Raw genomic sequence first — 27116 nt, 5'->3', positions numbered from 1 at the left:
GTAAGTTTCATGCTACGTGACGAGGAGAGTAAACAAAATGGCGGTCAACATTGTAGTAATTGTATACTTTATAAGTCTATTTCTTTTGGCTCCTGGTCATTTGTGGGTTGTTGCATGTGTACAATATTGTATTTGTGGGTTTATCTTTATGTGTGAATTCTGATGTGTGAGTGCAATACATTGTTTGGTGGTTTAAGCTAATGCTAATGTATGGATACAAATGTGCTACATCTGCAGCCTTGGTTTAAGGCCTGTACTTAAACTGAGACTGGTGGTGTGGGTTAGAGTTCATGGGTTTGGTGACAAGCCAGGAGTTAGTCATATTTCTGATTGTTAATAAGTTTTAAGTCAATAGTGCGTGAGTAAATCAATAACTGCATATAAGGTTATTCTGTTATATTAACTAAATACTTAAAATATGTTTAGTTGTGACAAAATGTACACTCTTAAATAAGAGGTTAAAAACAAGGTGTTTAAACAAGAATATATACATGACTGGTGATACAGTTAGATGATATGATTGTGAAGGAATGTTTTTTTTTTTGGTTTTATACTGAATTTAATAAGTATATTTTTGTGAAAATATGTAAAATGGACATTTGTGTAAATGATATCAACTGTGATTATAATAGTGCTTCAATGCAGAGAGAAATAATAGGAATAATTCATAAATGCAGAAAAAGGTTTATTTGAGTGTGAAATAAAATATAATCCAATTGAACGGAGAAAGAGTCACATGTGTTCGGCCGGTTGTAAATAAACTTGGTTTACAACATGCTTTAATTCCCAAAGGCTTTCCAATGTCAGCACATCACACCAATAATCAGCATGGCCGATAAAATTGAGAAAAAATTGGTATTTTTTCCCCGCCTTTGACTTTCAAAATCGAACCAAACCGATTTGAACTATTAATTTAAAAGACGCTTAAACCACTTGATCAACCGTTGACATGGAGAGCCCGCCTTTTTCTCATCCTGCTTTTGGAAGCTGAGATTCTCCTGCTCCTTCTCCTCCACGATCAGCTCTTTGATATTCAGACGCTCCTGAACCTTCTCCTCAAGCGACTCTAGCAACTGTTTCTGCTGGAGTCGCTTCTGCTCTTTGATGCTCAGGTACTTCTGAATTTCCTTCTCCATCATCTGCTCCTCAAGCTGTAGCTTCTGGAAATTCTTCTGCCTTTTAGAGCCCAGATACTCCTTAATCTTAAGCCCCAACATCTGCTCCTCCAGCTGCAGCTGCTGATGCTTCTGATGTTTAGAACTCAGATACTCCTGAAACTTCTGCTCAAAGTTCAGATTGAAATCTTCCTTCTGTTTTTGAAGCTCCTGCTCTTTTTGAAGCATCTCCTTCTTCTTGTTCTCATGCTGGGCCATCAGTTGGCGTCTACACACTAGTAGCTTTCGCTGGAAGATCTTGAGCTTGTTCGCCTTCCGCTCCAGATGTTCTGTGTCGACCGTATGCTCTTTTAATTTACGAGCCTCCTCCTCCAGTAACACCTGATTATTAACGAGGTCAGCGATCTGAGACTTCAGGTTGATGTTTTCGTTAAGCAGAAACTTGACCCCTTCCAAAGCTGCGTCAAAGCCAATATTATCATTCTCCTCTGGATCAACTTTGTGTGTCAGCATATCAGGAGATGTAGGTGGCTGTGATGTAGTCATGGTTAAATATCTGATAGGTTTGTCCCACTGGTTTTTGTCTGTGTGCTACAGTGATCTGCAGCTGACAATGATATAGCTAAATTCTAAGTCTGAAATGAAAGGCACTGGCCAATAGGCTCCGCCCACTGGAATAAAAAAAGAACTCTATCTCCATGGTGAGTTCCATAAACAACTTCCTGTCTTTAACACCGACCACAGTAAAAAAAAAAAACAAAAAAGTGGTGTCAATATTTCCGAGTCAGTTTGGTTTAACCAGGATAAAGTATTTACAACTATATCAAGAGTTGCCTACCTCTGGTGAACACAATCATCAAAAATAGAAACATTTTGACACAGAACAGTGTTTCCCAAATGTTATTGCACTATGTACCCCTTAGCTCATGTTATACATTATTTATTTGTGTCTGCAGGCTAGTTTCAACCTATCAGAATGATTTGTTCATTAAAAGCCATACATAATATGCATATTTATATTGCCTAATGCTACTGTAATAATAAATAAATGGTCTTCTATTCAAATTTAAAACCATCACATCCTAAACATTAAACCACATCCTAGTAGTTTATTAATTCAATCTAATCTTACAATCCAACCATGATTTGTCTTATGTATCAGCCTTTGGAGATGATAGATGTATGAAGAACTAAGACTGACCCTTGTAGTTTAAGTTCATGTTCTAATCAATACTACATTCATTACCATTGTTATGATATAATTATTTTAAACCAAAAATACACTTTTTAAAATCTTTCATGCAAATGTGAATGCCTTTTTCAAAGTCTATTGATACATTTTCTTCCTGAAAGCCACGACTGTCAACAGTTTATTTTTAAAGCTAGCGTAGGTGATTTTCTCTAGATACACTTTTTAAGTTTTTGGTTGATATTGTCTTTACATCCTAACAGAAATTAAGATCTTATGTTCTCTGAAAAAGGAACAACGACAAACTGTGGCAGCTGTAAATCTGTAATAATTTTGACCAATGGAAAAAAAACAAACCGTTTATTTTTAACCAATCACGTCTCTCTGTCTCCCTGCTCGTTCTCAATCCCTCGCATGCACGAGCTCACACTGAAAGCGCGTCACCGCTGACAGAGTTAAAACAGAGTTTTTGGTCACGTTTTTTTAACATATATAATGGTAAAGTTTATTGTTTATTTACTGCTGAATGACACATGAGACAACAACGTTTCTACACAATAGTGATGAGCTGAGCTCCTCTTCTGCAGCAGCTGTGAGCATGCATATGAGTGAGATGGAGCACAGAGGGGAGGGGGGTAAATTGGCCTGACTGAAGATATATTTTATTAACAGGATTATTGAGTATAAATATATGTAATTATAGTATTAAACACAAAAAGAAACCATGAGTAATAGTCCATTCCAACACAACCCCAGAACATAAATTAACAGAGGAAAATAACATGATGTCAGATGTGCATTAAGCAACAAACTGTTGAAGTTTCTGTTCTAAACTGCATCAACATTAACAAGAATAAATATTCAAAGAAGTATTAAACTGCTTCTGAAAGTTTTAAAGACTCTCCTTCTCAGTGCAGCGCTGAGTGAGAAGGAGAGAGAGAGGGAAACACACACACACACACACACAAATTAATCTCGTTAAGATCTTTAGCCTCGTCTTAGTCTGAGCCGTGTTTCTAAACACAACACACAGATTAGAATCAACAAACATAAACAGGAAGTCTAAAGCTGCCAGACATTGGCAGGTTTAACATATTTACTCCTTTAGAGTCCAATCAGTAAAATGTGTTAATTCTAATAACTCAAACATCCTTTAACTCGATCTAAAAATAAGCACAAGAGTCAAAGAAGGTGAAAACTAGAAATAAAAACCAATAATAATCAAAGATACAGATGATCCAGAGGGAGAGACATCCCAGGCAATGCAAATTTACTACAAAAATACAAAAAATGACAGCAAAAATACACAACTTTACTACAAAAATACACAAAATAACTGAAAAAACACACATACGTAAATAAGTCCATAAACACAAAAAAACTACAAAATCATACAAAATGACAATCAAAATACACAAATGTACCCCAAAAACAGAACAAAAATACACAACTTTACATCAAAAATACAATTACTCCAAAAACACACAAAATGACATGAAAAATACACAAAATGACATGAAAAATACACAAAATGACATGAAAAATACACAAAATGGCATGAAAAATACACAAAATTACTCAAAAAAACACACAAGTAACAAAAAAATACACAAAACAAAATGACAATAAAAAAAAAAACTTTACTCCAAAAACACAAACTAACTCCAAAAATACACAACTTTTCATTAAAAATACACAAAATGACTCCAAAACACACAAAACAACAAAAATACATTAACAAGGCACAACATTTGAGAAAAAGATATAAAACGATAATAAAACAACCTCTGTTCTGCCCTTTATTAATGCTCTGACTGATTATTACTCTAAACGCTGACATGAATTATTGATCATTTTTGTGGCCACCACTCTGATAAAAGAAAGAGAAATAAGAATAAGAGAAAATAATAATAAAACAAATCATGAATCATCATGTAAATCACCAAATGTCGGTTGCAGATTTCTCAGTCTCTCCAATATACACAAATTAATTAAAACTTCAAAATATTTGCCCGAACCTTATGATTTTTTGAGCCTGTATCACACGACTGCATTCATTTTTAAAAGCAAATTGCAGACATTACTCTCCAGTCTTTTTCACAAACAATCACACAAGATTCTTCTCAATTACACAAAATCTGTCACAACATCTCATTGTTTAGATATTATCAGTGCCTTACATACTTTACATATCATTTATACATGGGAGTGCAAAGTACGGCACAATAATGTTAAATACTAGTTTTTACCCACTTTAAATCTGCAGCCTACTTGTGATCAAACTATATTTGGCCCCTGAAACTAAAATAACTTTGACAGCTCTGTCACAGAATTCTCCTTTAGGATGAAAACTAAAGGAATTCCTCTGGAGGACAGAGAGAAGCAGAACATTGATTTAAAGATAATATTACACTGTCTTCCTCCTAATGTTTGGGTGAGTCCTGCTACAAACGCTCGTATCCAATGTCTACACAACGCTGTAATAATAGATCTGCTGCTCTGGATGGATGTCGGGTTACATCCATCATTGATCCAACATACAGCCTTCCATAGATAACTCCACTATGAGGACTTGCTGCTGTTTCCTCCTCCTTTATGTTTCCAACACCGTTCATCATTCTACATAAACACAGAGCTCAGGTTGTCCCTGCACCTCATTCATTCCCATCACCTTTTCTTTCATAGCAATAACCGCTACTGGCCCTTTAAGGCTGTCCTGCCTCCTGTTGCTAGGATACAAGGAGGTGAAAGGATGCTGCTGTGATGCTGGGCTCTCGTCCAATGAGAGCAGGGCAAACACTGACAGAACCACAAAAAGAAGAAGAAGAAATACAGATTACAGTTTAAAAACTAGGAAACTTTTCATGGAATAATCATCAAAATTAACCAGTCATTTTAAATACATAACTGTATCATATCTAAACAAAAATAGTATTATCCATTCAAAATAATAAATTAAAAAACATAAAATTTCAACTATGGCTTAAAAAAGTCCAGGAATTTTCCAAGTTAGAAACTTTCCATAAGAAATAAAAACAAATCTTCTGAACTGAAGGTTGGGGAAATATATTTTAGCATCATCTAAAATATTAGCATCAGTTACTCAGAACTTCTGGTTCATTCAAATAAATGAAAAGTTTATATATTTTTTATATTCCCTCAATCCATGAAGTGTTTCCCACGTCCTGAAGTCTCTGATGTTTTATTTATGTCAGTTATTGATCAGAAACATGTTAAAGCTGATGTGTGTGTGTGTGTGTGTGTGTGTGTGTGACATAAATCGCCCCTTTTAGTTCATTGACTCTATAGGAGGTGAAGCATTCAGGATCATTTAGCAGCTTTTTCAGTCATATAACAACTGATTTGGGTTGATCTAAAAATAGTAAAAGTAGAAAAAAAAAGAAAAAGATGTAAACCTTTTTTGTTTACCGAACAACACACGCACGCACACGCACACACACACACTTTAGCTTGTGGTAAATGACAAAGGCTATAGTGAAAATATTTACTGAACAGCAGCGGTGTGTCTTAAGCATAACCTGTACCTTAGAGCTTTAAAGAGCGGTGAGTGCTTGGCTTCATCCAGGAAGATCAATACTGAATTAGAGCCTTTGCTGGGGAACAACCTCATTAATGAGTTTAATCAAAAAGTGCACATATTCTTCTTCTTCTTTTTGGTTCACCCTTAAGTTTGTTTTATATTACAATTTTGCTGTTTTATTCCGAACAACTTGCAAATGCAGTAATACAACAAAAGAAATGACAATAAACAAAAGATTTGATGCAGACGGCTTCCCTCCAGAAAACAAAACAATAATTACATATATTACTTTATTTTATACACATACTTTGTGTTCGAAAGGGGGTGAACGTACTAGTCCCACCCCTTTTCCCTACATTACAGTAAATAAATAATCTAATTTTCAGCATCCTGTTTTCTAACCATTGCTGCTGTTAATAAATTCATTTTGTCTCATCTTTTTATGATTTTGATTATAATACACTTTCAAAATTGTCATACAACACAGAGATATTTTCTTTATATTTTCTTTTAAATTGCTTGATATATGTACACTCTTTAATTTCCATTGTTCCAGAATCTTATTTCACATATCGAAACAAAAGATTTTCCTTGTTGTCCGTGCGCGCACGCACTATAATTAACTCCCTGGATAGAAAGCAGGAGAAAAGCATGAAACCAGTGTTTTTTGGTCACATTAAACTGCTCAGTGAGGTCAGAAAAACAATCAGCCACTCCTCTAACGTCGCTGTGACGACTCCCCTCCTCCCTCCCGTTGCCGTGGTTACAGCAGATGGAAGAGGAGGTGATGATGATGGTTTCACCAGGCGAGATCTAACACTATCACCATCTTTTCTTTTCCCTTGTCTCAGCATTTTTCCCTCTCGCTCACAGGCAGTAATGATGACCGTCTGTGCACGGAGGACAGGGGGAGAACTTTCCATGAAAATATGTGAATTATTTAAAGAGCGAGGACGTCGCGGGGCCATTAGGTTGTTTCTGTCACTGCCTGTGGGGCAGGAGGAAGCTAAATGCAGCAGATGTTCAGGACAAAAACACTAACAGGACAAACGCCTGAGGAGGAATGGACAAGTATAGCACTCAGTGTTTGGTCTGAAAGCAGCAGGAGTCCACCTACACAAGGGATTCAAACATGATGTTACTAAACGTTCAGAAATAATAAAGAAGCTAAATTAAGGATCACTTTCACAATTTCCATAATAAAAACTCCTGCTACTTCCTGCATCAGCCGGCTAACCCCGCCCCTAAAACAACTAACAACGACTGTGTAGTAAATCAAATACAAACGTACTACTCATCCTAACGTACTAATCATCCTAACGTACTACTCATAATAGCGTACTACTCATAATAGCGTACTACTCATAATAGCGTACTACTCATAATAGCGTACTACTCATAATAGCATACTACTCATAATAGCGTACTACTCATAATAGCGTACTACTCATAATAGCGTACTACTCATAATAGCGTACTACTCATAATAGCGTACTACTCATAATAGCGTACTACTCATAATAGCTTACTACTCATAATAGCTTACTACTCATAATAGCGTACTACTCATAATAGCGTACTACTCATAATAGCTTACTACTCATAATAGCGTACTACTCATAATAGCGTACTACTCATAATAGCGTACTACTCGCACTAATGTACTACTCATCCTAACGTACTACTCGCACTAACACTTGCACACACACAAACACACATGCGCACAAACACACGCACACACAAAAAGACTTTATAGACAAAGTTTTGCAGTCACGCTCTGCGTCACGATCAGTGACATAAATCGCACGACGCAACAAATCGATAACACAATTTGTTGCCAACGCCTTTAATATTCGATTCTTATTAATTTTATTGAATCGTTCTTTCAGGTTTCGTTAACCAGAGGTTTTTACAGTAACAATGGAGTGTGAGGATCAAATGAGCACATGTTGATATTCTACTTGGTCACTTTCTCACTTCAAATGTTTTCAGAACTTTTAAAGTAAAGGTGGAGAATCAACAGTTGAATTGCAATATGACTCAATATACCATCACATGCATGTTTTGGAAATATATTACACATTTGCTCACTGTTTTCTAAAATCTATCGTACACTAATATACACCAGATTGTTACATTTGGTTTGTTTTATGTGTTTTTTAAATATTCCTATTCAGTTGAAGGGGTCATGGTTATTTTTTTTTTTTACAAAAACATCATATCGTTATTATGATATTTCCAGTGTTTCGTCCTACCCTGAGTACTTACTGACCAGGTAAAGCCTATTAAACTGAAACAAAACAGAAATGGGTAAACTGAAACCAAACTGCACATAGATTTTAGAATATCACAATTTTTCTTGTCATACATATGCAGATGACACAGTAATCATCAACCTCAAAGCTAGAACTAAGTCTGCCAGTTACCAGCTGAAAAACTCAAATAAATCAAAGGTTTTCTGTTCAACGCAGATGCAGAAAAGCTGGTTCATGCTTTTATTCCCTGCAGATTAAATTACTGTAATGGTGGCTGTGTAATCAGACAGCATGGCTGGTCCAGAGCCCTTAGTAACACTAAGAATATGAACCACACCCCCCAGTCCTCAGATCCCTATTCTGGGGCCTTCTGTGAGTCTAAGGATAGAACTTTCATAAACTGTCAACTCCTTCAATCAGGCCTGAAGACATTTCTGTTTAAAGCTGCATGTTCTTCAAAGGTTCCTTTACCTTCATATCAGGCCCGTTACAGTTGAGGCTCATCCCTCGTTCATCGGTGATCTCTGTGATCTCCGACAGGTCATCATCTTCAAACTCGTCCAGGCTGATGTCGTGGGTCAGCCTGGTTAACAGGAAGGTTAGGGAAGGAACAAAGAAAGAAAGTTAGTGAATCCCTATCCACAAACACACAACATATCAGAATGTCTCACATTCATGTTGTCTTTACAAACTAAAAGTGCACCATTTCACGTTGACTATTTCAGTTTTAACAAGACAAGTTTCCAGCCAGCTGTAAGTGGTGGAAAATGACTCCAAAAATACACAAAATGACAAAAAAAAAATACACAAAATGAGAAGAAAAACAAAAAAAATGTCAAATACACACCATGACTCCAAAAACACACAAAACGACAAGAAAAATACAAAAAATTGTAACAAAAACTGAATTAAAAATACACAAAATGACAAGGAAACTACACAATAAGACAATAAGTTTACACAATTGACTCACAAAATAAAAAAAATATACAAAACAATAAAAAATAACAAAAACACAAAATTATAACAAAAGACAAGAAAAGGACAAGAAAAATACATTGAACTATGAAAAATACACAAAATGACAAAGAAAATACACAAAATTATGAAAAATACACAAAATAACACAAGACACACACAAAATGAGAAGGAAAATACAGAAAAAACTCAGTACCTAAAATAAAACAAAAAAGCACAAAACAGCAATAAACACAGAAAGTCACATGAAAAACACACAAGTCCTTTGTTCTTTACTGTATTCAAGCTCAGATTTATCATATTGTAAATGTTGATATATTAATAAAAGTTGTTCCTCTCTAATTTACAGCAACAGGAAGAAGAAAGACGTCCGTGCTGCTCATGATTGTAAAAACCAACGATGACCAGGGAAGAATTCAATTACTTCCCCGTAAACAACGTTTCAGTCCCTGGAGCGACTGGTAACCAGTAACCAACGGACCAAACCCAGTGACTCCAGTAAACCCAGTAACACAGACTAAACCCAGTGACTCCAGTAAACCCAGTAACACAGACTAAACCCAGTGACTCCAGTAAACCCAGTAACACAGACTAAACCCAATAACTATTGGAACAAACCCAGTGACATGAGGCCAAATTCAGGAACTGCAGGAAAAACCCAGTAACAGAGAGAGAGAGAGAGGATGGTACATAGTGACCTGCTCGCTGCAGTGAACTGTGGGTAAAAAAGAACTCAGACACCAGAGGAAACCAGTCGTGTGTGAAATGCAGGGTAGATCACATGATCGCACTTCAGGAACTCTTCATGGGACATCATAAGAAAACCCAAGAACATACAGAACAATACAATTTTAACTGGGTCAAAGACCTGAATTCAGCAGGTCACGGCTCGAAAAGACAAAACAATCTTGTGCTTTTATTTTGAAGGGAGGTTTTTCCAAGCATTTTTATTTTAGAGCTTTTGCATAAAAATGTTTATCGTCCTAATAATTTGAAAACATTTTAAATGTTTCATAAACTAAATTATTGTAAAAAAAATGTACTTTAAACTCCTTTACTAATGTGGATCTACTGGAATAATCACCATCTTTTTCTTTTTAGTCTGAGAATCAAAACAGTCCAGTCCACAGATTCAGCAAAATAATAATACCAATAACACCAAAAGTACCTGTACAGACAAGTCCCCACTATGTTAAGTTCATAAATAAAATCATTCATTCATAATTCACATACCAACTATAAGACTGTGCAGTCAGAGGGTGATTATCATTTTAAATTAAAATACAATAACGGTTGTGTGGCAGAACAACAAATATTCACACTTATTAGAAGCAATAATTTGGTACCTGGTGCATGTTTGGTAATGTTTCAAATCATCAAATTCATCTTTTTATTAATTATTTATTATTATTTTGTTAATACATTTTAAAGGTTACTATTAACAAGAGGATGAGTTTTTGTTTAATACATAAATGTTGTTTAAGAAAGAGAAGAAAAGTTAAAATTGGAATATTTTAAAAAAACAGTTTCCATATTGAAATGTCACACACACACGGATCAGCAGGCGATGACTCAGCAGGTCAGAGTTCTGTCTCATCCTTTGTGTCATGATCAGTGAAAATGAGACGCAGCAAAACCGCTCAGAGCGTCATGACAACAGGCTGATGTCAACACTGTGGCTTTGAGCGCCTAGCACGTACGCTAACACCACAGCTAACACAGCTAGCACTGCTAACAGTCACGACTGAGGTTTGGGTTAGCATTTTTATCTAAAGCTTAATTTCCAACTGTTTAATATCCATCTCCTATGCTCATTCATTCTGTAGAGCATCGATAGGGTCAGGCACTGATGCTGGATGAGAGGGCCTGGTTCCAGTTCATCACACAAGTGCTGACTCATGTTATAAAATAACAAAGGTACGTCCTCAAACTGTTCCCACAAAGTTGGAAACATCACATTGTCCAAAATGTTTCATTCTTACTGTGATTTCCTGTTTTTTTCTCCAGACACAGAGGACAGTGATTCACTTGGAACCATTTTAGTTCCTGGTATATTACCCATGATATAAGAATGATGTAAAAACACTTCCACTTGTATCCGTGACTCCACATCCCATAATGCAACGTGCAAAAATGTCAATTTCAACCTTTTTCTTTCTTTATGGAGTAAATGATGTTGGATTAATTGATTTATGAGATAAACTATAATTTTATCTCTTTAAGATTGTCCTTTCCTGGAGAAAAGAAGCCTAAACCCTGAAAACCAGGGGTGGCCAAATACTATTGTCCATGTAGAAAAGTCATGGGCAACTGGTGGGCCGCAGGCCATTTGTGGCCCTTACTCTAATTCTGTGCGGCCCTAAAGTCAATACACAATATGACCCCAAAAACACACAAAATGACCTCAAAAACACACAAAATAACCTCAAAAACAATGCACAAATTGTTTTTAAAAAAAAAAAAAAAAACTACATACAAAATAACAACAAATATAAGGACCACTAAAAAACTCAAAAAACACACAACATGAGAAGTGAATTAAAAGTTTATGCTTATAACATTGTAATAAATGTGTAACTGGCTTTGATCACTTTAAGTTTTTTGCTTTAATTCAGACATCAACACCTCAGCAGGATGGATGTTTGAGCCTTTTTGTCCTCAGTGGGAGGTGACAGGTGTGTGTGTGTGTGTGTGTGTGTGTTGGGGCTAATGAAGGACAGCATGACCTCAGGCTCAGGCCATGATGGACTAATAATTATTCTCCTTCATGAGACGAACCCTGATCTTCCTTCAGTTTTGTTGACATGCAGCACAAACACTAAACTGGATTAAGACCATGACAATGATAAATAATAGTGTGTTGTTGTTAAAGTGGAATAACGTTTATACTACAAAGGATAAAACCACAAATGCAGCTCATTTGGAGACTAATTATTCCAGCATCACAGGTTGTGCATGAGTCCAACCTACAGATGTGATTGTGTGTTCTGCAATTATAATCACATAATTGACGATTTATAATTGTAATATACACATATATATATATATATTCTTAGACATAATTGTAATTGAAAAATGTAATTGTAGTGATCAAAAGCTGCATCATTTCCTCTGATATTTCATATATTTCCTGCTGAGAGATGAACACATTAGTCATTGATTACATTCACCCTCCTGCAAGGACAAGACCTGGAAAACATCCAGGACCAGGACCGTCCCATCTCAGAGATTCAGAGAACCCTCCCTCCCTCCCTTTTCAATAAACGCTGCATGAAAACAAACTCCCAACATGCAGATTTAAACCATCACATCAGTCACAGCCTTATGCATTCATTCATTCATCCTCCTTCAAGGGCATCCCATCCCATCCCTGTCCTGAGCCGGTAGATGGATGCAGGAGCAAATATTAGCAGGTTTTTCTTCTTTACACACTTGCAAGGTCACACACAGCCATGTTTGGTGAGAAAAAGACTGAAAACGCTCACCATTTCTCCCATTGGTCCTCCATCCAGCCCTCTCCTCCTTCCCCTCCTTGGTCCATGCTGTCAGTGAGGGGGGCATCCACAGGCGAGGAGGAGGAGGAGGAGAAGAGGGTGAAGGAGCAAGGCAGAGGCAGAGGGAGGAGCGAGCAGGGAAAGAGCCAGAGGGGAAAAGAGGAGGAGGAGGAGGAGGGGTGCAGCTTGGGAAAAGACGTCCTAGTCCGAGTCTGATTCCTGCTGCTGCTCACAGAGCAAGATGGAGTTGACAGCAGTCGTGTTACGTTACATAATCTCACTCAGGTTCGCATTTACTCTACGCCTCCGCGGGAAACAGCCGGTGTCGGCGATCCGTGGATCATCAAACGCCACGAGAAGCATCAGCAGCATCAGTAGGCCACGCCCCTCTCTGCAAAACCCTGTGATGATCAGCCTGATGGAGCGTCTTCATTCTCTACAAAGAACATTTGATCTAACGCAGTGTTTTTCAACCTTGGGTTCATCTGGAATTAAAACGGGGTCGCTGTAACTAATTAACTAATAAAAAAAGGTGAAAGTACTGATTATAAAAAACATTACCTTTTTAACTATTATTCTTTTTCAAATTAAAACACCACACACTATCTACAACAGACACAGGCAACTGGAGGCCACGAGAAAAACACAAAAAACTACTACAAAAATGAATAAAACGACAACAGTAATGCACAAAATTACTCAGAAAAATATACAAAATTACAGAAAATCACAACAAAAGTACATAAAAAGACAAGCAAAACACAAAACACTCTGCAAACCCACAGTACTAACACACAAGCAAAACGACAATAAAAATACACAAAAAATACTAAAAAAAAAAAAAACGCAAAATGGCAGCACAAATACACAATATGACTCCAAAAAGCATATTTTAAAGGAAAAATACACAAAAGAACTACAGAAATACACAAAATGCAACGAGTGAGACAACAACAAACACACACAGAATGACAGAAAAACCTACAAAATTACAATAAAAACTCTTTGTTTTCTGCATTAATGCTCAGATCGCTCATTATTCTAATGCTGACATGAATGTTGATCATGTGACTCTGATCAAACTGTGATAAAAGTTGCCTTCCTCTTATCTATAACCTGTGTTCCCAAAGTGGGGTATGGGTACCCCAAGGGGTAAGCAACTTGTCATGGGAGGAACGTGAATAGAAATTACAAACAGTGTGACAACTGGAGCTGGGCAATATATTGAGATTCAAGATATATTGTGTTTTATATTTTGGCAATATAGAAAATGACAATGTCGCCTCTGTTTTTATTTATACAATCACAGTACAAATCACATCATAACGGTATTTTAAATAATTCATAGAGTACAAAAACATTGTCCTTCTGATGATCACTGTGAGCATCCCTAACCCAGACCTTCCCCGAAACAAGCTACACTACAGAACTCACTCACACGTGCTGTCCCTGTGCAGCTGTTTGTTAATTGAATGGGAAAAAGACTCCAAAAAAAGAGATAGATTTATCACTGACAATGCGAGGAGGCTAATTAATAAATTAAAGTATATCATTCTTACCAAACCAAGTGTCACAGAGTAAATAAACAAATTATTGAATGTATTAAACCACTGCTATCATTTAACTTTAGCTTAACTTTTTTCATTTAAATAATACTAATAATTCCTTTTTTTAATGCACCTTTTAGGCCACCCAAGGACACTTAACAATAAAACAAGATAATAAAAAGAGTGTGATACATATAACAGAAAAATACAAAAAAGAAAAATGTAGAAGAAATTATGGAATGAGATGAAAGAGTGACTAAACCCCAAAACCATTTTTTTCCAGCTGAAAACAAATATATTCGTGTATGAAATTGATGCATTTTGTTGTCAAAATGTAAGCGTGACTGCCCTCTATGGGTTGAAACCAGGCTATTACAACTGGCTGAGAATGGAGGTTTGTGATGTTCTGAGGGCATCTTGGACCCGCCCCTCCTATAAAAACTAGCACCTGTTAATCTGTGGGGAGTAGGGTGGAATGAGAAAATTATGAATATAGAAATACAATCACAGACTGTTGAAGAAACACAATCCCTGAGGATAGAATTCCTTTTTTGGGTGGGAGTCCTTCAACTGTCTGTGATTAACTTTTCCTGATTGTTTAGAGCAACCAAAAGCAACACAAGTTGTTATTTTGACTAAAAAAGCTGCTAAATGATGTAAAAAGTGGCTAAATGTTTAATTCCAATGACTTTTCAGATTTGAATGCAGTCATACACACAACACAACACATTAAAAACACACTTCAGATGAAGCTCTGCTTGCATTTGAAGTCACAGAATAACATGATCACTACTTGAATCCCAACGTGAAGGGAGAGATTTTGAAATCACGGGTATTTATTCTCCTCAGTCATGTGCATTAGCATGCAGCCAGTGCTGCTGTTGACGACTTGAAGAAAAGATATTTTTACACTTCTCTGTCCAATCAGGCAGTGTCAGAAACGATGCTGTGCTGGAGTTAGCACTTCAGATTAGCACTTTAAAGGCAGATCTTAGTGCAAACACTCAGCTCATGAGGCGGAGACGGACTGGGGTGCAGCATTGGTGTTGATGATGAAGCTTCCTTCACTCACTGATCAAACCACAGCAGTCAGGATGCATAAAAACATGAAATACCTCACATCTATTCAGCAAGATAAGTATTAACTAATATATCAGTAATACCACTTTGTTATTAAGCAACATGTATGCAACAAAGCCATATTGTGTGCATATTTATAATTCCATGTGTGCTTTTGTGTATTATATCATTTCTGGCACATGCACGGTTTGTATCTTGAAATTATGACTTTTTAATTTCCAAATTATTATCTAAGATGTTCTTCTTCTTTTGTCTGAGGAAATATTACTTTCCAAGTGGTAAAAATCACCTAATGTAGCACAAAGTTCCAGTCCCGTCCCAACTTCCCTCAACTGCAAAAACAGGCCAATCGTCCTAAAGGTGGCGCTACCTCTAAAGATCAACATTTGGAAAATTAACAACAAATCAACCATATGTGCTACAGATGTGCAATATTTACCAAAATATGGCCCCAATAATGAAGACACTTTTGAACATTTAAACCTATTGTAAATTATTATGGAGTACATCTGATTTTATCAAAAACTGTAAAACTTACGCATAAATACTTGCAAATTCTTGATAAATACATTTTCAATGTTTATTTTTCTTAAATGACAATTATGGAAACATTGTAGATGACGTTTGGAAAGTAGGGATGTAACGATTAATTGTAAGGCAGTTAAAAATTGATTCATAGGTATCACGGCTCATATCGATACTCTGAAAATTGAATCGCAGTACTTTTTTTAAACAGCAGAGGGCGCTACCTAATTAACCTTCTGTTGTCGAGAAGCGAATCACCTACTACTCCTAAACATGTTCATAAATGATTCCTTACCCCTTTAGCACCGAAAGAAGATCTGTAATATTACGTGAATATCTGTAAAAGTCACGTTTTTCTATTAGCTCTGTCTGCTAGCATAGCATCTCTTCTTCACTGCAATAATATCTGCATGCCAACCGACCACTGGGTTATCAGCGCCCTCTGCTGGTCCAAACAAATATCTGATGTAAATACAGTACAACGACTGTTTTTTTAAAGTCCAATTGTTAAGACACAAAATACATTTTCAGTTGCACTTTTAAAAAGAAAAAGAACTATTATGCAGTTTTGCATTGTTTACTATAGAACCAGAATTTAAATTAATAGGCTTCTTCATTTGTATTATTCCTTTATTTATTTCATTCAGGATTTTTTTTTAGTTAAATTGCATTGTTTTGAATAGTTTATCAAGGGATTCTTTTGAAAATTAAAAATAAAAGAAAAATAGTACAGTATTTTCTTAAAAAAAATAAAGGAATATTTTTCAATCATCGTTTGTCTACAGTCTCATTTTGTAAAATAAATCGTGAGAGAATCGTATCGTGAATCGAATCGGGAGTTGAGTGAATCGTTACATCCCTAGTGTTATGACAAACTTAGAGCACATATTTATTCTGACTTTACACCAATTTTAACAGCTTTATGTTAAGAAGTATTCCAGCTTTGCTTACACATCATAAGTCTTGTTGCCAATGGTTGTGTACATACTGTACATTCATAACCACACAGTAAGTTAGTCTTTTATTGCCAATGATATTTTCTCACAGAGTAAAGTGTTTGTTGTCAAATGGTCAAACAACAGCAGACCTCTCTACATGAAAGTGGGAACTTATTTAGTTTCACTTTTTAAAATACATTTTAAAGTTTAAAATATATCATGGGAGCTATCTGATTTAATATGACCACACAAATATTTTCTTAAACAATTGCTTCTTGTACTATTTTCTTTCTAACAATATCAACCTCAGATCATGAGGAGGGTCTTGAAGAAGAAGAGTAGGACATGGTGGTGCCTTCATGCAGCAGCAGCACACCATTCCATCACCACCTCCTCACCACCCCCATGACACCACATCACCAGAACAGAAGGTCCTCAAATAACATCAGATGATCCTGTGCTGTGGCCAAAAGCTATTGATGACAATGCTCTGTGTCAAATTGTAAGAAAAAAAACACTCCAAATAACAGACATGGACTTCCCCAAAGTTCAGAAAATCCACCTCAGAGATTCACCAAAGAAAATTACAAACTTCAATTCCTTGTTTTTCTGTTGTTTTTTTGCTTGGTTGCATTTTTTTCATACCTAAAATTTTGCACATGTGAGTTGTGTTTGTTTTTCTGGTATTTACTGTATATATTGTGTGTAAAGTTTGCATTTAGTTTAGATAGCAATGTTATTTATTTTATATGTTACTTATTTAATAAAGTATTTATTTACTGATCCGTCATCCTGGACTTCATTCATCATCATTCTGGGACCGGGAGGCCCCATAGTGCCGAGGGCCCCCAGGGGTCTAGAAACGCCCCTGTGTGTGCGCACGAACGTTAGTGTGTGCGCAGAAGCATGTGCGTGTACGCACAAGTTTTTGTGCGCGCGCATGAGCGTATGTGTGTGTCCGAGTTTTTAGATGCGCTTGCAAGAGCATTTGTGCGTTTGCGTGCGCGTGTTAAGCACGATTTAAATGAACTTTAGAGATAAACTTCACTTGTAAAACATGGTGGTGATATTTTAAAGATTAGGCCTCAAGTTTTAATTTAATATTTTGACCTATTACTACTATATTAGAGTATTTTTAATTAAAACCTAAGTAAAAATAATAATGATATGGTATAACGAAAGATAAATCAAGCAGTTTTGGTCTGGCCACTCTTTGAAGATTGTCTCGACATAAAAATCTCTTCCATACACACCGGAAACGTGGATTAAAATGCAGTAAGAACGTGTTTTCGGTTAATGTTGGATGTCACAGTCTGGCTCATCCACCAGGAGCAGACACACCCAAACACAAGCATTTAAACCGAGCATCGTTCCTTGTTTTTAGAAGCAGCGCGTCGTCGTCATCATCACCACCACCAGCTCCCCGGGGACACGCGGCTCAGCCAGCCGCCTAAGGCTCACCGTCCTCCGGGTATCTTACCTGACAGTGGCCGGTGACTTCACCCGGAGGCTCCGAGCAGCTGGTGGAGAGGATTCCCTCTGCTCTCTGTCCGCCATCAGTTCCTGTTTCATTTCATTTCATTTACACACACACACACACACACACACACACACACACCCCCACACACACACACACACACACACACACACACACACACACACACACACACACCTGGACCGTGCTGCCTTCACTGACTGTGGGACGAAGGAGCTTCTGAGGCCTGTGGCGTTCTACTTCAACACAAATTAATCTAAAATATTATATAACTTTAAAAAATATATTTAATAAGATTATAAAGATAATTTTGAACCTGAAATAAAACAGATTGTGATATTTTTGAAAAAATCATATTAGGCCTGGTTTTTATTTATTTTAGTTTTTTCTGGGGGGGTGGGGGAGGAGGTATGGAAGATATGGAAGCCCACTCCCACCAGTAAAGAAAAAAAAAATTGTAAAACAAATATCAATAATTACGTAGTATCTCAAAATTAGATTTTTTTTTTTTTAATATTTTTTTACTTTTCCTCTTATTTTTTTTTTTTTTTTTTTTTTTACTGGCGGGAATGGGATTCCATAAAAAACAAATGTAAAAAAAATAAAAAAAATAGAACATTTCCATAGGTAATCTAATTTAATTTAAATAAATTCAAAGTAGATTTATTTTTCACAATAAATGTAAACTTCTCTGGAGGTTGTTGTTTACCCTCATATCCAGCAGAGGGCGCTGCTACACTCCTGTATGGTCCCAGGATTCACAGTTGGATGGATGGATGGATGACTTAAATATACTTTATGATTAAGTTTACTATGAAGTATACTACAGGAAATATTCAGCTTCAATAATAATAAATTGAAGTATTTGTTTATAATTGAGAATATCACAGCAGGGACACAGAAAATACAGAATAGTCACAATAATAACAGAATTGATGAAATAAAAACATAAAAATTATGAAAGAAAACAACAAACAAGAGAGGAAAGGAAGTTTTTCGTTTGTAGAATCGAATAAAATAATCAAAAAATGCCATTTAGAGACAAAAAAAAATGATCCCATGAACAACATCCAATTTCAGCTGTTTTTTTTTTTTTGGATTCATTGGGGTATTTTTTGTTGTTGTTTTGTATATTATTTATCATTTTGTGTATGTTTTGTGTATTCTTTGTTGTTGTTTTCTGTAATCTATTGTAACATGGTGCATTTTTGTTGTTTTGTATATTTTTCTGTAATTTAGTCACTGTCTTTGGTGTTTTCACAGTAATTAGGGTCTGAAGGCCATAAAAAAACGCACGCATGGTGCGCATTATAGACGCCAAAAATACGACCGGCAGGTTTGCCCGATTCATACGAAATTCGTCACATGTATCATTGACTCCAAGATGACAAAAGATTTATTTTTTTTGTTTTTTTTCGATGAACAAAAAGCTACCTGATGACCCACGCCCCAAAACCAAACAGGAAGTCAGCCATCTTGAGTCAAAGGTCAAAAATGGCAAAACGCATTTGCACGAACTAGTCTGAGGGGCTCCATCCGATTCGCTTCAAACTCAGCCAGAACACTTAGGACCCACTGAAGATTAAAAATCATTGAAATAATTTGCATATCTCTAACGGTTTGATCGTGGCACCGCTGCAAAGTTGCAATGGTAATTTCTGAAGCACGCCACAATTTCAAAAACTGCTGAAGACGACACTTTACAGAAAAGCTTTTAGTTACTGGATTAAAATTTTTATTTATCATTTAATGTTGCTGTTCTTATGATATTTATACACTCTTGTTTTATTATTCTATTGTGTTGCACTTGTACTTTTACCACAACTCTGTACAGCACTTTGTGATTTTATCTTTATAAATAAACTATTTACATACTAAAAAAAACCCATAACTCTGACACACAAAGTTCAATCAGCCTCAAATTTCACACAAATGACATTTGCCCGAGCCTATTCATGACTGCCTTGAAACATTTCCCATCATGCCTTGCGTTTTCAACTGGCGCTATTTACGGTCATGTTCACTGATAGCAATTATGCGACGGCATTATAGAAAAACGCATATAACTCTAATATACAAAGTTCAAACTACTTCATATTTGATACACAATGACTGTTCATTCCTTAACAAGATTCAATGTAATAATTACCCATCATGCCTTGCGTTCTCAGAGGGGCCACTTTTAGTTGCGTCCAACGATAACAGCTCTAGCGGAAAGATGATATGTTGTGTTAACTTCAAAATAGTGTTGGATGAATCTTATAAGATGGGAGCAGGTCGCTAATGGAGAAAAAACCGGCTGTGATCAGTGGGAGGGGCCTATAATGTCACTGGAAAGTCATTCGCCATCACATTCTAAATGCTTTATCTTGGCTATTTTTCAATAAATTTACATAAAATTTGCTGAGAGTGATTTTTAACTGGTTTTCTCTTTCATACTGGGTTTTTTCAACTGACCCCATTTAGCACGCCATAATAGAAAACCGCTATAACTCTCATATACAACGTTAAAACAGCCTCATATTTGATACACACGGGTTACCAACCCCAGCCACTCCTTCGGACCCTACGACGCTGCTCGCGGCTTTAATTTTGATTATTTTAACTGTCTTTTATGCATGGTTGTCATTTTGTGTATTTTCCTGTAATTTTGTATGTTTTAATGGAGTCATTTTGTGTATTTTGAAGTCACATGATAAGTCCAAGAGCTACATCTGGTCAGTGTATACTGTCGTATAGGTCATTTACATGGAATATGTCAGTTGTGTTGTTTTTGCATTGTTTTTTGTTGATGTTGCCGTGGAAACCAAACAAGGAAACAGCAAAAACAGAAGGTGATAAAGTAGATGTGTTCGTAATAATTAATGAGGGATCAGGTGATGATGAGGAGGGTTTATTAAGTTAACAGATCGAAGCTGGTTCATCTCCTCTGCTGGTCTCAGGTCGATACCTCGTTTAAATGCCACAAGGTAGAAGTGATGAAGTCTAGATGTGGAGGAGATAGAGTTTGTTGCACAATTTAAAACTTCTTCAGGATGGAAATGACTCAGCTCTTAATGTGAAGGAAATAAAACAACTAAAGAGAAATCTAATTAACAAAGGACAGGAACTATGTTGTCATCTTAAAGATAGCCATCTTTAAGATGACTATAATAATAATAATAAACATTCCTGGATAACAGTGGATATTATTCAGATGAATAAATAAATGTGGTTATCACAGATTCATAGAACAATAGACCATCATTTTACTGACTTTATGGATGGACCCCAAAAATCTCTCCCCTTTATTCCCCCTTATAGATGGTCCTGTCTCCACATGACTGTTCTTCAATGTTCATGTCTGTGTTCAACCACCTTCAGATACAGTGGGGGTCCCTGCTCTCTGGGACCTTTATTTTGGAGGGTCACCGCTCTCTGGAACCTTTATTTTGGAGGGTCACCGCTCTCTGGAACCTTTATTTTGGGGGTCACCGCTCTCTGGAACCTTTATTTTGGGGGTCACCGCTCTCTGGAACCTTTTGAGAACCACTGCTCTATGTCTGTAACAAAGGGCAGGAACTGATCGATTCTTTAAATGTATAATTTCTACATTTTATCAGTTAACATCAAAAGGAGATCAAAGTGATCAGCCATTGGATCGAGTGGAAAACGTAGTTAAAACTTCACCAGAAGCTCCGCCCCCCTCCCATCAGTGAACTATAAGGACAGAGGATTGGATGGAACCATTAGCACTATGTTTGGAGCAGAGATGCTGCTGGTGCTGCTGCTCCTCCTCAGCTCCCTCAGTGTCCACAGTCATGGACAGATGCCCCAGCACGCTTCTGTGGAGGACTTTGAGGACCAGAGAGAAGAACCAGAACCAGCAGAGGTCCAGGACCTGGTCAGTAGAGCTTTTATTGATCCCAATCCACCACAGAGTCTGAGGAGATGAGAAAATTAATGTTTTAGAAAAGTTTAATTATATCAAATCAAATTATTTTTGATCAATTTTAGAAGTTTGGTTAAAATGATATTTTCAGCTTTTATTGCACAACTTTTGGAAATGTAACATAAATATAAATGTAGACTGAGAATTAAATGTACTTTCAAAATGTTTGAATCAAACTTATACTAAGTTTGTTTTACATTACATTTTTGTGTTATATTTATTAGATTTTTATAATTTCATTTATTCATTCATTTCATTCATGTAAATGACAACTTAAAAACAGTTTAAATAAAATAAAATAATCTCAGTTTACATGAACAAAAAGGAGGAGGAGGAAGAAGTATAAACTTATCTAATCCGACACCCTTTTTTTTCTAGATTTCGTAACTTAAACATTAACAAAGTCTGAATTTAACTATAATGTAAATGAACAATCAATGTTATATAAAACTCACACAGAAACCATGCAATAATAGTACATCCTTTACAATAATGTACCATATCCTGCTACTTTTTACTCCAAAGCGAGCATTTTGTGCTAATTATTTATAAACATACCTCTGAACAATCATTTCTTTCTGCCTCTTTTTAAACAGAATTATGCTCCAAATTATGTTATTTATTTATTATTAAAGCAAAATGAGTGACAGAATGTAGAGTCATTTCATATGTGTGGTTCATGCTGGTTTTTATGATTATTTTTGAAGTAAATTCTCTGTATTATTCATAACATCTTGCTCACTAATGCTAACACGTTCAGTATTTTCTTTTCTTGCTTTGAATATACTCGTGAATTGCTGTTGAATAATTCATTTTCATTAAAAATCGGGATATATTTTTTTCTCTACCACTACTTTTCTCTAGTGTGTGTGTGTTTATACTAAATATATATAAATGCATATACTGTATATTTCACTTCAGTGTGTGTTGTGTGTTTTCTGACCAGATGGAGGCGCTGCAGGCTCTGACGATGCACAGAGAAGTTTCTGCAGAGAGGAGAGCCATCATCCCCATGGTAACCATCCATCATCATCACAGTGGGCGGAGTCTGTCTATTAGAATCCACTCATAATAACTAAGAGACAAACCATAGCGGACGGACAATAACGGTTTTGTTTTTTTAATTGTAGTATTATTATTTTTTAAATTAATACTAATATTTATGTTTGGATATGATACAGTTATTTAAAATTACCCAAAATTTCTGTTTAATTCCAATAAATAATTCCCCTAACAAGCTTATGTTTTTAATATTCCTAATCTTGAGCCCCTTTGCAACCATAACTAGACCTCTGCCAAGAACAGCTCGAGTACCAATGCACTTCCCTACCACTACTACATTACCCATAAGCCACCGTGCTTAAAGAATATATATACAGTATAGAATATTTGAATTTCCTGAAGAAAATGCAGGTGCTGGCCCGCATTGCATTAGCTTAGCATTAGCCTAGCGTTAGCAATAACCAGGCAATCGCATTAGCCTAGTGGTAGCATTAGCCTAGCATTAGCCTCACATTAGCATTAGCCTAGTATTAGCCTCACATTAGCATTAGCCTAGTATTAGCCTCACATTAGCATTAGCCTAGTATTAGCCTCACATTAGCATTAGCCCAGCGTTAGCATTAGAATAAGGCATATCTTACCACAATAAGCATTAGTTTTTCTTGTATTTCAGGCTCCTCTGGAATGTAAAATAATACAGAAAACAACAAAGGGTTTGTGTGTTTTTGTGGTCATTTTGTGTCTTGTTGTTGCTGTTTTGTCTGTTATCAAAGTTATTCAGTGTAGTTTTGTTATTTATTATTATTATTATTATTATTGCTCATTTTATGCCTTTTAGAATGGTTTTGTGTAATTTTGCTCTATTTTTTGTGGCATTTTGTAGTTTTTTGGAGTCATTTTGTTTATTTATGTGCTTTTATATAGTGGCATTCTGTGTTTTAGGGGCAATTTTCTGAATTGTTGTCATTATTTTGTGTATTTTTCCATCCTTTTGTATGTTTTTGGGGTGATGTTGCGTCTTGTTGCTTATTTGTCTGTTATCAAAGTTATTTTGTGTAGTTTTGTTGTTATTTTTTTATTTTTGATAATTTTGTATGTTTTTTATTTGTGTGTATTTTTTGCAGTAATTTTTGTTTTGTGTTTTAGGAGTCATTTTCTGTCTATTTGTTTCGGTTTTGTAATTGTGTGTTTTTTTGGGGGGAGCAATTTATTGTATTGTTGTCATCATTTTGTGTATTTTCCCATCATTTTGTGTGTTTTGTCTGTTTTTGGAGTCATTTTATGTATATTTGCTGCTGTTTGTTGTACTTTTCTATAAATCTGTTTATTTTATTTAGACAGAGGGCTGCAGGTTACAGGTTCCTCTAAAGTTCTCTCTGATGTGCTTTAATCACAGCACCTACTAAAACACTAAAAGATCACAATCTTTAATTACACATTAATTATTCATTAATCACTTCAGTGATTGGCTGAGAGAAGAAAAAACCGACGGCTGCAGAATGTTTGAGATGAAGACGATCAAACAGAGCTAATGAGCATTTTTATTTATTACTGTGACAGAGAGACGCTGTTTTACATCCATCACCTTTATAACCTCAGTGATTAATTAATAAGTTATTCACTGATTGATCTTTTTGTCTAACAGCAAAACACAAAGCTCAGCTTCTCCTCAGGACAAAAACATTAAATATTAAACAAAAGAAAACTCTTTAACTCGTTTTGACATTCGTCTAATCCAAAGATTGTCACATGATCAACATTCATTAGAATAACAACCAATCTGAGCATTAACATAGGAAGCAATAACAGGTTTGTTTCTGTGTTTTTTCTGTCATTTTCTGTCCTATTCATATTTTTTATTTTTGGATTCAATTTGTGATTTTTTTTTCTTGCAATTTTGTATATTTTTTTATAATTTTGTGTCGTTTTGTAAATTTTTCTGACATTTTGTTTACTTATCCATTATTTTATATTTAATTATTGTTGTTTTCTGTTTTTAGAATCCATTTGTGATTTTTTTTCTTGCCATTTTATTTTTGGTGTCATCTTGTATCTATCATGAATGTTTTGTATATTTTTGCGTCATTTTGTATATTTTTGTGTTATTTAGTACATTTCTGTCTCCTTTTTTTTTTAGGTTGATTTTGTGAATTTCAGTTGTCATTTTTGGATCTATTTTGTGTATTTTTGTTCCCATTTTGTATATTTTTGTTGTTGTTTTACATATATTTCTAACATTTTTTACATTTTAACGTCATAATGTGTATTTTGGCAGTAAGTTAGTTTATTGAGGCGAGCAGCTTTAGACAATCTTTTTTTTTTTAGACAATCTAAACGCTTTCAACCTTTCCGTTCATTACGGCCTCGTATAGAAATATCATGCGTGACGACACCAGCAAAGTCTCAAGTAAACACAGAAAAATACCCCAAATGTACTCCATAGACACAAAAAACTACTATAGAAATACAGAATAGCAGCAAAGTTATATACAGAACGAAATCAAAAATACACAAAGATGACCCCTAAAACACAAAATTACAAAAATACACAGAAATTACTTAAAAACAGAAAATTCCAGCAAAAGAAAACAAATTGACTCCAAACACACACTAAACAACTACAAAAACCTAAACACATACCAAAAAAAAAGAGAAAAATATTCCAAAATGTCCAAAAAAATACACAGATACAACAACACAAAAAGGGACAACTAAAGCAGTGATTCTCAACTGATGGGTCGGGACCCAAAAGTGGGTCGCAGCCCTGTACTGGGTGGGTCGCGGACAGCTGGTCAAAACAAATAAATACTTAATGTCTCTCATGTTGGGTTGGACTTGTCTTTTATTTTGACAGGCCTGTTGTGAAATGCTTGTTGCACAGGCAAATATATAGATTTATGTTTAAAAAAAGGTTATTTGGATTAATAAGATTAAATTTGGTTGGTTGAATTCTTGAAAAAAAAAAGAAAAAAAGTGGGTCGTGATTTCATGACGGTAGCAAAATTGGGTCGCAGGGTGAGACCAGTTGAGAACCATCGAACTAGTATAAACAAAATGTCGACAAAAACACACAAACGCTTTTAACCTTTTTTTTTTCCTGATTTGAAATATTGCTTGAAGGATATTAAATATAAAATGACGTCATAACTTTTTCTCTCTTTGCTCTTCCTCAGTGTGCGATCGGACACAAATGTGCGATGAAGTTCGGTCCTCGCATCGGGAAACTGTGCGACTGTGGCCGAGCTGCACACTGCAACTCATACCTGCTCAAATGTATCTGAGGACGGAAAACAAACACACACACACGCACGCACGCACGCACGCACGCACGCACGCACGCACGCACGCACGCACACACACACACACACACACACACACACACACACACACACACACACACACACACACACACACACACACACACACACACACTAACCTGTGTGCAGTCAAAGCATGAATAAATGTGACAAATGTGTGATCTTGTCTGCTTTTGTTCCTGTTTCACAACCATAACAGTTTGTTAAAGTTCCTGTTAGCTTAGCGCTAAAAGTTGGTTTCAGTATATTTTTGACTTCTAGCTCCCTCGAATCTGGCATTTCGTTCCAAAGCTGTTTGCGTATTTGTTAGTTTGTGGGTGCAGAGCAAATGTTCCCAGCAGGAGGGCTGAGTCGCCAGTGAAAAGCTGCTGAGTCACTCCTAGAAAAGGTTTTGTTGGTGCGAACAAGCTCCGCTGATGAGTTGGATGAGTGAAAGGAAGCTGCAGCTGACAGAGAAAATATCACCATAATTATCATCTGTAAAACTGATTCTGTTCCCTTTTAAAGTCAGTTTAAATTCAGTAAATATTGTTACTTTTAAATAGTGCAGGCAAGGTAATCATGGAGATGAGCCACACCTGTGTGGAGACAAGAAACAACCTCCTTTGCACTTACACACTGGCAGAAAGAGGCTGTAACGCACAAACAGACACAAACACTGGGAAAAACACAGAGAAACCAACAAATAAACCAGGATTTAGAATAAAAC

General features: G+C 36.0%; 2 protein-coding genes across 3 annotated transcripts in view; one reads left to right on the top strand and one right to left on the bottom strand.

Moving 5' to 3' along the window:
• The window catches only part of mapk8ip1b (mitogen-activated protein kinase 8 interacting protein 1b), a 39548-nt gene extending 21283 nt beyond the window's left edge, over nucleotides 1–18265 (bottom strand). Inside the window, exons 1-2 of one of the 2 annotated variants that reach the window (XM_028442385.1) lie at nucleotides 18143–18265; nucleotides 8572–8683 (exon numbers count right to left, since the gene is read on the bottom strand). In XM_028442385.1, the coding sequence (XP_028298186.1) occupies nucleotides 8572–8683; nucleotides 18143–18234 (204 nt within the window). In that variant the 5' untranslated portion in view covers nucleotides 18235–18265. Of the gene's footprint in view, nucleotides 1–8571; nucleotides 8684–12563; nucleotides 12972–18142 lie in introns of those variants that run through there. The other variant, XM_028442389.1, reaches the window with a different exon arrangement.
• A 3642-nt stretch (nucleotides 18266–21907) lies between these two features.
• Nucleotides 21908–26388, top strand: LOC114461322 (cocaine- and amphetamine-regulated transcript protein-like). The gene is made up of 3 exons (XM_028443330.1): nucleotides 21908–22040; nucleotides 23035–23103; nucleotides 26264–26388. Exons 1-3 carry the CDS (start codon nucleotides 21909–21911, stop codon nucleotides 26369–26371), a joined length of 309 nt encoding a protein of 102 aa, XP_028299131.1. The 5' UTR covers nucleotide 21908; the 3' UTR covers nucleotides 26372–26388.
• Nucleotides 26389–27116: the final 728 nt, after the last annotated feature.

The sequence above is a fragment of the Gouania willdenowi genome, chromosome 3 (genome assembly GCF_900634775.1).
Source record: "Gouania willdenowi chromosome 3, fGouWil2.1, whole genome shotgun sequence".
Taxonomy (NCBI): domain Eukaryota; kingdom Metazoa; phylum Chordata; class Actinopteri; order Blenniiformes; family Gobiesocidae; genus Gouania; species Gouania willdenowi.
The sequence above is the reverse complement of the archived record's forward strand: the minus strand, read 5'-3'. Positions and strand labels throughout refer to the sequence as shown.